Source organism: Schistocerca cancellata, chromosome 1 (assembly GCF_023864275.1).
Source record: "Schistocerca cancellata isolate TAMUIC-IGC-003103 chromosome 1, iqSchCanc2.1, whole genome shotgun sequence".
NCBI lineage: Eukaryota > Metazoa > Arthropoda > Insecta > Orthoptera > Acrididae > Schistocerca > Schistocerca cancellata.
Genome location: NC_064626.1, coordinates 561770871 through 561782975, shown reverse-complemented (window position 1 = coordinate 561782975; position 12105 = coordinate 561770871). Strand labels below are relative to the sequence as shown.

Below are 12105 nucleotides of genomic sequence, written 5' to 3'. Positions count from 1 at the left end.
TGAATTATGACACTAGGGTGCGGTTTGATTGATGACCTGACGATAGGGCCTGATTTCCAGCAACCTGCAAGCTGGTGGTCTGTGCAACTTTCCATCCCCGTGCCTCACCATAAATACTAGAAAACTCCTCATGCCATGGTAGGAAAAGTAATTAAGCAGCTGCATCATTGATGCACAAGATGCACTTCTAAATTGTTAGCCCACTAAAGAAAGACATTGCTGTATAACCGTAATCGTCCTACTACGACTATGATAGGATCGTGATAACATAGTGGAATATTTCTGGTGACGATGTGATAGTTTTGTTAATTCCTGGGATGACAGAGACTTAGCTCGCGAGATTCACTTGATATATTCGTGATATACCAATCAAAGATTCTGAATGATTTCCACTCAGTTTGGTGTGTCAGCGACTTATCAAATATATGTTTACAGACGGGGGAGATAACTTTCATGCGGCAACTGTAACTAGTCGCGTTATCTACATTGCGAATTATCTGTATCAGCCATGACAGGGGCAATGAGGGGGCGATTCCGGTAGCTGAGTAGACGCCGGCACCGTAGCTCAGCGTGTTCGGTCAGAGGGCTGCGTGCTCTCCGTAATAAAAAGAAACTGAGTCAAGGAATCAAGGATCAACTTGAACGGATGTTTCGTGACGTCCGCCCAGACCAAAAGCAACGAACTACACTCCTGGAAATGGAAAAAAGAACACATTGACACCGGTGTGTCAGACCCACCATACTTGCTCCGGACACTGCGAGAGGGCTGTACAAGCAATGATCACACGCACGGCACAGCGGACACACCAGGAACCGCGGTGTTGGCCGTCGAATGGCGCTAGCTGCTCAGCATTTGTGCACCGCCGCCGTCAGTGTCAGCCAGTTTGCCGTGGCATACGGAGCTCCGTCGCAGTCTTTAACACTAGTAGCATGCTGCAACAGCGTGGACGTGAACCGTATGTGCAGTTGACGGACTTTGAGCGAGGGCGTATAGTGGGCATGCGGGAGGCCGGGTGGACGTACCGCCGAATTGCTCAACACGTGGGGCGTGAGGTCTCCACAGTACATCGATGTTGTCGCCAGTGGTCGGCGGAAGGTGCACGTGCCCGTCGACCTGGGACCGGACCGCAGCGACGCACGGATGCACGCCAAGACCGTAGGATCCTACGCAGTGCCGTAGGGGACCGCACCGCCACTTCCCAGCAAATTAGGGACACTGTTGCTCCTGGGGTATCGGCGAGGACCATTCGCAACCGTCTCCATGAAGCTGGGCTACGGTCCCGCACACCGTTAGGCCGTCTTCCGCTCACGCCCCAACATCGTGCAGCCCGCCTCCAGTGGTGTCGCGACAGGCGTGAATGGAGGGACGAATGGAGACGTGTCGTCTTCAGCGATGAGAGTCGCTTCTGCCTTGGTGCCAATGATGGTCGTATGCGTGTTTGGCGCCGTGCAGGTGAGCGCCACAATCAGGACTGCATACGACCGAGGCACACTGGGCCAATACCCGGCATCATGGTGTGGGGAGCGATCTCCTACACTGGCCGTACACCACTGGTGATCGTCGAGGGGACACTGAATAGTGCACGGTACATCCAAACCGTCATCGAACCCATCGTTCTACCATTCCTAGACCGGCAAGGGAACTTACTGTTCCAACAGGACAATGCACGTCCGCATGTATCCTGTGCCACCCAACGTGCTCTAGAAGGTGTAAGTCAACTACCCTGGCCAGCAAGATCTCCGGATCTGTCCCCCATTGAGCATGTTTGGGACTGGATGAAGCGTCGTCTCACGCGGTCTGCACGTCCAGCACGAACGCTGGTCCAACTGAGGCGCCAGGTGGAAATGGCATGGCAAGCTGTTCCACAGGACTACATCCAGCATCTCTACGATCGTCTCCATGGGAGAATAGCAGCCTGAATTGCTGCGAAAGGTGGATATACACTGTACTAGTGCGGACATTGTGCATGCTCTGTTGCCTGTGTCTATGTGCCTGTGGTTCTGTCAGTGTGATCATGTGATGTATCTGACCCCAGGAATGTGTCAATAAAGTTTCCCCTTCCTGGGACAATGAATTCACGGTGTTCTTATTTCAATTTCCAGGAGTGTATATCGAACCAAAAAAAAAAAAAAGAAAAAAAAGTGGTCAGCGCGACAGACTGTCAGTCTTACGGGCCCGGGTTCGATTCCCGGCTGGGTTGGAGAGCTTTCTCCGCTCAGGGACTGTGTGCTGTGTTGTCCTAATCATCCTCATTTCATCCCCATCGACGCGCAAGTCGCCGGAGTGGCGTCAACTTGGAAGACTTGCACCCAGCTAACTGTCGACCCGACGGGAAGCCCTGGTCACACGTCATTTACATTTACTTATCCTCCAGCATGTCGTGTGACATTCTTTGTATGAAGCTATTTTACGCCCGCATTGCAATTCGCTGAGCCAAGATTGAATATCTTGTCTGCCTACTGTGGGAGAACAGAATACCAAGATTACATCCGTTACAACTCAAGAGCTAAGAAAATTGTATTTCATTGTTTATTTGCATTGGGAATATTATAAGTTTATTGCACAGGGCCATAGAGCTCGGTGCTCACGAGACTGAGTAAATTTCAGAGGTATTAATTTCGTTATTGGCATTACATACTGGTTTTCCAGATTAAGTTGTTTAATTTTTCCTTGGAGCACACTATTGGCTCAACAACTCATCACACAGTAAATTTGAATAACACTAAGTTATATTATTAAAGAAAGTTACAAGTTTAATTAATGAGGGAGTTTGCGTAATCCCTTTTAAGGTTCCGTCAATGAAATATTGAGTAATGAGTGCTGTCGACAGGAAAGCTTCAGCTGATTCCATTTTTTCTAGGTTTCCAGAAGTTTTTGACACCGCTCCTCACCAACGTTCTCTAGAGAATTTGCGTGGCCACAGGGTGTCGTCTTCGTTGTGCGAGTGCGAGTGGATTCGTGATTTCCTGTCACAAAGGTCACACTTCGGAGTAACGGGCTGGAAGTCATACAGTGAAACAGAAATGACGTCTGGGGTTCTCCAAGAAGGGTATTATAGGCCATATGCTATTCTTGATCCACGAGGTGCGTCTGAAAAGTTTGGTGAATGGTTACAGAAAATAAAACAAGGCTTACAGACAAGATACATTTACTGACTTTCAAAGTAATCACCATGAGCTGCAACAAACTTCTGACATCGGTTGTAACGCGAACCACTCTTCTGGGATGGCTCGTGGTCACGTTTTGCTGGAGACGAGACGGGGTGCTAGCAATACGATATGGAGACCAACCGACAGTCAGTGGTACAGTGTTCATCGTATTCCTCGTTTTCCTCGGATAGAATTCATTACGGATTAAACCCTTGTTGTCGAAAAAGACAATCAACATCGTCTTAATTTTGGATTTTGTCAGCTGTCTTTCTGTGAGAGGCAGGCAAGACGATGAACACCAAGCCACTTAAGGGGAGCCGGAGGTGCCTATGCTGCCCATGTTCAAAATGGCTCTGAGCTCTATGCGACTTAACTTCTGAGGTCATCAGTCGCCTAGAACTTAGAACTAATTAAACCTAACTAACCTAAGGACATCACACACATCCATGCCCGAGGCAGGATTCGAACCTGCGACCGTAGCGGTCACGCGGTTCCAGACTGAAGCGCCTTTAATCGCACGGCCACACCGGCCGGCGCTGCCCATGTTAAAATCACTAAGTTTTAGGAACATTTATGAATAAACTACCAAATAGAAAAATTTGATTTTTTTTTACATATAGAGTGGTTTAGTATTGCAGTTATGACACAGGGATTTTGGAGTATCTTTTCTAGTTTCCTTCCAATTATTTTTTTATTAATGACCCAAATTTTTTTACAAATAATTGCTTTATAATTAAACTGAAATGAAACTACTGAACATACTGCCAAATGGCTGTGTTACAATGTACGTTTTACCACTAGGAGTGCTGTATAAAAATTTCATCTCTCTAGCTTGAGTGGATTTTGAGTAAATGTTCCTTATATTCGAAAAATTCTAATTTACGGGAAATGGCTATCAAAGTTTCTCAATACATTCCTGCACTATAGGATGGATTATCAGGGTCTTCTTCTTCATCCTCCAAAAGCTTCCTCTTCTGTCTTATTTTCTGGCTTGTTGTTCCATCATACTTCATATGCCTTTCTCTTCTTTCTGCTCCTCTTATCCTTTCTCTGTCAATATTTCTTAGTGCTCGTACAGTGTTCACCCCAGCTGTAAATCCTAATGCTTTCAGAACTTCACACTTCACACTGTTCCCTTGGTTGTAGGTTGCTATTGCATCATAAATGCCAAAGTGCAGTGTTTTTATGCTTACAAACATCCTTTTAGGAATCACTTTCCAAATCAAATTGTTTACGCTCTCGTTAGGATTCTGCGTCTTTCCGTGTAGACATTTGTGTAACAACTCTGGCTGTGCTAAGTCATGTAAAATTGGTTTTATTGTTCCCTCCTGATTCTTGTACATACTGCATATTACCCGCTTTATACAAGAAGTATAATACTACCAACAACAGGCGCAACACTGAACTAATTCGAAACGGTAAACAGCAAACAGACAATGTTCCACGCTCTTATTCATTGTAGTATCGCAACTTGGTATTAGTGTTAATTTTCTTTTCCCTACGTTCTTCCTCTTCTTATATACACGGTTACTAAAACGTGGCGTCGTAACCAGAACAAAAGTGTACGACAATATTAAATGGAGCAAGATGTTCGAAATTCTGAGGAAAATAGGAGTAAGCTGTAAGGAAATAGGGTAATATTTGTCACAGAAAACAATGTATCCAACCCATGGAGGTAAGAATAGAGGGAGACGCCGTGACGTCACAGCTGTGAAGCTATGTGAAGCCGAGGGTAGCCATCTCAATCCGACCAAAACATTGCTGCTGTAAACTTGTGTGCATAGGCTTGTCGCTCGCTTTTGGAAGGATTTTGCGCTATTATGGTGACTTGTGTAGTGTTCGGATGTACGAATCGTTCTGATTGTGATGCGAAATCGAAGGGAATAACGTTTCATGTGTAAGTTGTCTCGTTAAGTGTGATTTTACATCTTCGTTGTGAATGAACGTGTGCTACATCGGTATTTGTACTATAGCGTGTTTTTCTCCTGTATGAATTTAGATTTCCTAAAAATGAAAGTCGGAAAGCTCTGTGGGAGAAAGCCGTGAGGAGGAATAATTGGCGTGCGTCTAAATGGAGCACTATACGTTCTCAGCATTTCCGAGAAGAGGACATAGACCGAACTTACCTTTCAACTGCAACGCTCCGAGAAAATGCTGTACCATCAGTTTTCCCTACACACCCAAAACATTTGCAAAAGGTATGTTAATTCAAAGAATTAAATTCTTAGTTTTCAAGTTCACGTTTCAGTATAATACGTACGTATCGTCGATAATCGAAGTGTTGAGTAACTTTTTTGTCTTCATCATGTACCAAATTAAAAGCTAACACTACATTAACTGGCGTAAAGTATAGGCCTAAACAGGACACTGTGTAGATTTGCCATTCTACGTACCGTATTTCAGTAAATAATGGTGGTAATGAACAGTGTTTCCCAGTAGTGTAACGTAACTGAAATGTCCCAGTACGTATTACAAACAAGATGTATTTATGGGGCTTTGGAGGGAGGGTATAGCTAACTTAGTTTTCAGTTTCTATTATTTAGTTTGTGATACACGTTTATTACTGAATTAACAAAATTGTATCGTTTACATTGAAGGCTAGCTATTCGTAATATTACATTAAAAACTATTTTTAATCAGAAGAAACGCGGAATTTCGCCTTTACGAGATTTTATTTTAAACAAAAACTTTGAAACAACCAATCTGATGACGTTACATGCGTATATGGTGCAATTAGCGACTATAATACACGCAGCGCTATAGCACACTGGCAATGTTTTGGTCAGAGTGTCATGGTAGCGAGCCACGCCCCCATGGCTTCAAAACGTAGTACGGCTGGGATACGTAGCGCCATCTCCCCTTATTCTTACCTCCATGATCCAACCCTTGCACACTCGCTGTATGCGTAACATAAGGCGCTGTATGCGTAACAGGCCGAGAAAGTCCCAAGCAGTTCGCCAGGAAGTCACGAGAGGGTGTTAGATGCATTCAGCGATCGCCCATTTCCTCTGCAGGCGTGGGGGAAATTGGTAATAACTCCACTTCTAGGGCGAGTAGAACAATAATTCAAAGTTTACATTAAAGAGGAATGTTCCAATTAAGTTTCGGTAGCAAAAAAAAAGAAAATCGTAATTTTTTGGATTTGACCACCTCCGGCTCCCCGTAACTATCGCTTGGTCACCAGATCGTATTAGTAGCACCCGGTGTCATTTCTTGTAATGATGCGGATATTTCACATTGTGTGGCCGCGGTGCTTCGAGCGATTGCACGGAAAGCGTTTTGCTAACAGTTTGCAGCAGCCTTACAATCGATGTCAGAAGTGTACTGTAATTAACGGTGATTATTTTGAAGGCCTCTAAAGGTATTTTGTTTGTAGCTTTTGGTTCCTTTATTTTCTGAGACCATTTACGGAACTTTTCAGACACACCTTGTATTTACACGATTTAGGGGACGATACGAACAGCCCTCTAAGACTGTTTGCAGCTGATGCTATCGTTTACCGTCTAGTAAATTCGCCCGAATATCGATATGAATTACAAAATGATTTACACAAGACATATGCATGGTGCGAAAAGTGGCAACTGACGCTGAACAATAAAAAGTAAGATGTGCTCCACACCAGTACTAAAAAAAAAAAAAAACAATTTTAGATTATACGATAAATCAGTGGAATTTAAAGAACGTCGATTCAACTAAATAGCAAAGGATTGCAATTACGGACAGCTGAAGTTGGATCGATCACATATATAATGTTGAGGGGCAGGCGAACCAAAGACTGAGTTTTATTGGCAGAACTCTCTGAAGATCTACTACAGGAACTAGCCACACTACGCTTTTTTGCGTCCTTTGCTAGAGTAATGCTGCGTGGTATGGGATCTTCACAGCTAGCAGCGACGAATCACACTGAGAAACTTCAAAGCGAAATAGGGGTGAGAGTGTTACGGATATGATACGCGATTTTGAGTGGCTGTCATGAAAAGAAAAGCGTATTTCGCTGCAGCCAGATCTTTTCACGAAATTTCAATTACCAGCTTTGTACTCCGAATGCGAAAATATTTCTTTGACTCTCACCTACATAGGGAGAAGTGATCATGGAGATGAGACAAAACAGAGCTCCCACGGAAAAATTTATGTGCTATTCGAGAGGACAACGGTCATGAAAGAGCCTGAAAGTGGTTCAATGAACCTTGTTATGTAGGTACCTCTCCAAGGAGCTAGGTATTTTAACAACGTCGTCAAAATACATATATTAGCCCGCCCGGTTAGCCGTGCGGTCTAACGTACGCGTTTCCGGTCTGGGAAGGAGAGCCTGGTCCGCGGGTACGAATCCGCCCGGCGGACTTTTAGTCGAGGTCCGGTGAGCCGGCCAGTCTGTGGATGGTTTTTAGGCGGTTTTCCATGTGCCTTAGCGAATGCGGGCTGGTTCCCTTATTCGGGTTCAGCTACACCATGTCGGCGATTGCTGCTCAAACAAATTGTCCACGTACGCGTACACCACCATTACTCTACCACGCAAACATAGGGGTTTCACTCGTCTGGTGTGAGACGTTCCCTGGGGGTCCACCGGGGGCCGAACTGCACAATAACCCTGGAAGAGAGGTTCGGTGTGGGGCGGCGGGTGGGTGAAGTGGACTGCAGCAGTCGTGGGGTTGTGGACCACTGCGTTTGCGGCGGGGACGGAGCCTCTCCGTCGTTTTTAGGCTCCCGGTTAACATACAATACATATATTGCAATGAAATTCGTGATAAACAGTTCAGGACAATTTAGGAGAGAACAGTGAGGGCCATAAGTGCAACTCTAGAAGGAAAAATAACCTTCACTACCCACTATTAAATCTGCTAGAGGTTCAGAAGCTGGTTCAGTTTGCAGCCCAGTAACAAAAAACTTTAAATCCAACCTAACATAAAATCATTTGTCCTGCACAATTGCTTCTACTCCGTGGACAAATTTCGATTTAAAAACTGTTGGGACTCTTTTTTTTCTAAAAAGAGAGAGGGAGACAGACACAGAGAGAGAGAGAGACAGGTAGAGAAAGAGAGAAAGGAGCTAGTTTTTAGTGTAGTTGCTTGAGTAGAACTAAAAAATGACGTGTGTTTATTAATGTTGCCACTAATCACATGTACATACACTCCTGGAAATGGAAAAAAGAACACATTGACACCGGTGTGTCAGACCCACCATACTTGCTCCGGACACTGCGAGAGGGCTGTACAAGCAATGATCACACGCACGGCACAGCGGACACACCAGGAACCGCGGTGTTGGCCGTCGAATGGCGCTAGCTGCGCAGCATTTGTGCACCGCCGCCGTCAGTGTCAGCCAGTTTGCCGTGGCATACGGAGCTCCATCGCAGTCTTTAACACTGGTAGCATGCCGCTACAGCGTGGACGTGAACCGTATGTGCAGTTGACGGACTTTGAGCGAGGGCGTATAGTGGGCATGCGGGAGGCCGGGTGGACGTACCGCCGAATTGCTCAACACGTGGGGCGTGAGGTCTCCACAGTACATCGATGTTGTCGCCAGTGGTCAGCGGAAGGTGCACGTGCCCGTCGACCTGGGACCGGACCGCAGCGACGCACGGATGCACGCCAAGACCGTAGGATCCTACGCAGTGCCGTAGGGGACCGCACCGCCACTTCCCAGCAAATTAGGGACACTGTTGCTCCTGGGGTATCGGCGAGGACCATTCGCAACCGTCTCCATGAAGCTGGGCTACGATCCCGCACACCGTTAGGCCGTCTTCCGCTCACGCCCCAACATCGTGCAGCCCGCCTCCAGTGGTGTCGCGACAGGCGTGAATGGAGGGACGAATGGAGACGTGTCGTCTTCAGCGATGAGAGTCGCTTCTGCCTTGATGCCAAGGATGGTCGTATGCGTGTTTGGCGCCGTGCAGGTGAGCGCCACAATCAGGACTGCATACGACCGAGGCACACAGGGCCAACACCCGGCATCATGGTGTGGGGAGCGATCTCCTACACTGGCCGTACACCACTGGTGATCGTCGAGGGGACACTGAATAGTGCACGGTACATCCAAACCGTCATCGAACCCATCGTTCTACCATTCCTAGACCGGCAAGGGAACTTGCTGTTCCAACAGGACAATGCACGTCCGCATGTATCCCGTGCCACCCAACGTGCTCTAGAAGGTGTAAGTCAACTACCCTGGCCAGCAAGATCTCCGTATCTGTCCCCCATTGAGCATGTTTGGGACTGGATGAAGCGTCGTCTCACGCGGTCTGCACGTCCAGCACGAACGCTGGTCCAACTGAGGCGCCAGGTGGAAATGGCATGGCAAGCCGTTCCACAGGACTACATCCAGCATCTCTACGATCGTCTCCATGGGAGAATAGCAGCCTGCATTGCTGCGAAAGGTGGATATACACTGTACTAGTGCCGACATTGTGCATGCTCTGTTGCCTGTGTCTATGTGCCTGTGGTTCTGTCAGTGTGATCATGTGATGTATCTGACCCCAGGAATGTGTCAATAAAGTTTCCCCTTCCTGGGACAATGAATTCACGGTGTTCTTATTTCAATTTCCAGGAGTGTATTTTGTAACTAGTTCCACGTAATTTCGATAAAAGAGTCGTGGAAACGATCTATGGAAAATGTATGTAACTAACTAACTAATCTTCTCCAAGCACTTAAATGTGAAATGCAGAGTAGTCATGTAGATGTGATAGTGTAGAGCTACAGTAGACAGCTGTGTGACTGACAGCTGCCGGACGTGTTGCTACGCACCCAGTATGGGCGGCAGGTAGTGGGCGTACGAGATGTGCTGGTACTGGGCGATGAGTATGCGGCGGGCCTCCTGGAAGAGTCTCTCGTCGTCCCAGCGCGGGTTCAGCTCAGCCAGCCCCCTGGCCAGGCGGTTGTGCTCGCGGATCAGCACCGTGTGCAGCGACGCCAGCTGCACGTTCTGGTTCAGCCGCAGGTCCGCTGCAACACGCGCACGCAGACGAGCTCGTTACGCTCTCGGCGAGGCAAATCAGCTCGTCACACTTCCGGGCACACTACAACATTCTACCGCACGCAGACTCGAATCCGAACTCCTATTCATTCGGAAAACAATTTACACGAATTGATTACCCAATGAATTAGAGGTAAATTTCGGATTGGAATCCGTGTGCGGCTCCATCTCGGCGTTTCAGACTACAGGGTGTGCCAAAAAGAATGACCTGATTTTAACTTATAATAATATTGAGACAAATGTCACTAGGTAACTGAAAAAGCGCATGGTCTAGAGTTTCAGAAAAAATCCGCTAGATGTCACTACGAGCGCTGACCCGGAGCGTGCAGCCAGTCTCGCGCAATATGGCGTCCGCGCAACGGAAGGCGCATTGTGTTATTGAATTTAGTCGTACTCAATCAGTGATCGCAATTCAGCGGGCGTTTCATATTCGATTTCGTGCTAAAACCTTCCTCCCTTACCTCATGACATTGATGATGTCAGCTGCTGTAGCTTCAGTGACAGAAGACACCTTACGCTCAGATTGGGATGAATCGGCTATGGCTAGATGTCCGTGCAGCCAATGTGGCAAGCTCGTCCAAACTGTGCCCCTTGGGCGCCAGCGCCCCTGGCGAATTCGTATGTTGTCGCAGTGGCCGAACCGTGTCGCTCATAGAGATGGGCAAAACTGTTCTTTTCAGAGATTGGATCAGAACTGTTCACTCCCTGAAATGAATTATCTCTTTTTCATGACTCACCACTCATTTACAATATAAAATAAATGGAAGGTACATTGCCCTTTAAACTTGGTTTATTCCAGTACTATACCTGTATTTTGATCTTATTTGATCCTATTTTGAAGTAACACAGATAATGAGTAAGAATTCTGTATTGTTTATTGAAATTTCCACGATATGACAAAGTTTTTGATTATTGATTTATTTTGCACTATCGTGGTTTTTTGGGTGATCGGAAAATGTTGTAACTTGAGATTTACATTAACACTATATTTGGCTATAACGTATTAAAATTTCATTAACCTCATACAAATACATCGCAAGCCATATATTTTTAAAGTGAACGTTTCCTTTCGAAGACGTCTAAAATCGCAAAATCCGTACCAGAATAAGAAAAAAATATATAAATTTGACTGTAAAACGAAAGTGCTGCATATAGCCTTACGCAGAATAAAACAAGGAAAATATTGGTGCATCACATTTTGCGATACGTTTATCGGTTCGCTCGTAATTAAAGCGTAAATTCGAGTGTCTATAATAAAAATCCTATAGTAAGAGGAGTCATCAGGAACCTAATCTAATCAGTTTAAACAAATAAAAATAAAATAAAAACAATTGATGTATACATAACATAATAATGTAATATACATAGCGGCATTACTACGAAGAACAATATCCAGTGGGGACGAACTCCGATGCAGAGGCGCTGAGTCGAGCAGGTCGAGCCGCGAGCTGTATTGCAGCGTGAGCTGAGACCGCAGAGACCACAGTGACACCTGAGTCGCTTTGCTCGACGCTCTGGCTAGAGTCGAGACGGTGGGGCGAGCGTTGAGCGGGCGAGTTCCGAGGGAGGGGGTAGCAGTGAACTCACCCGCTCCGAGACAAATAGTTCGTTCCCTTGCGAGCGGGTTTTTGCAAGTAGTTCCTATGTTATCCGCTAGGTGGCTCTCTGTCCTGTTGCTCGCATAAACTGCCCAGAGGGCAGGACGTGCGACTGAAACGATCGCCGACAGGTGAGATGCGAAGTTACGCTGCGGCAGACACTGCGCGGGAGACGACGCACAGAGACGCCACGGCATATGTAAAACACAAAATCCAATGGGGCACTGCGCAATGCAGGCAGCCAAGGTAGAAGCAGGGCAGAGGCCGGCGCTGGCTGTGTTGTGTGGCGTGCACTGTGCTGTGACCAGCAGAGGCGCTGCTGATATGCTCCGTCTCTCTCTCTCTCTCTCTCTCTCTCTCTCTCTCTCTCTCTCTCTCTCTGCCGTG

The 12105-nt window shown here is 46.6% G+C and overlaps 1 protein-coding gene across 1 annotated transcript in view; it reads right to left on the bottom strand.

The window, feature by feature from the left end:
* LOC126191099 (peroxidase-like) overlaps positions 1-12105 on the bottom strand; it is a 155309-nt gene that overhangs the window by 31310 nt on the left and 111894 nt on the right. The window contains exon 7 of the mRNA XM_049931873.1: positions 9892-10089. Coding sequence (XP_049787830.1) covers positions 9892-10089 — 198 coding nt within the window. The remainder of the gene's footprint in view (positions 1-9891; positions 10090-12105) is intronic.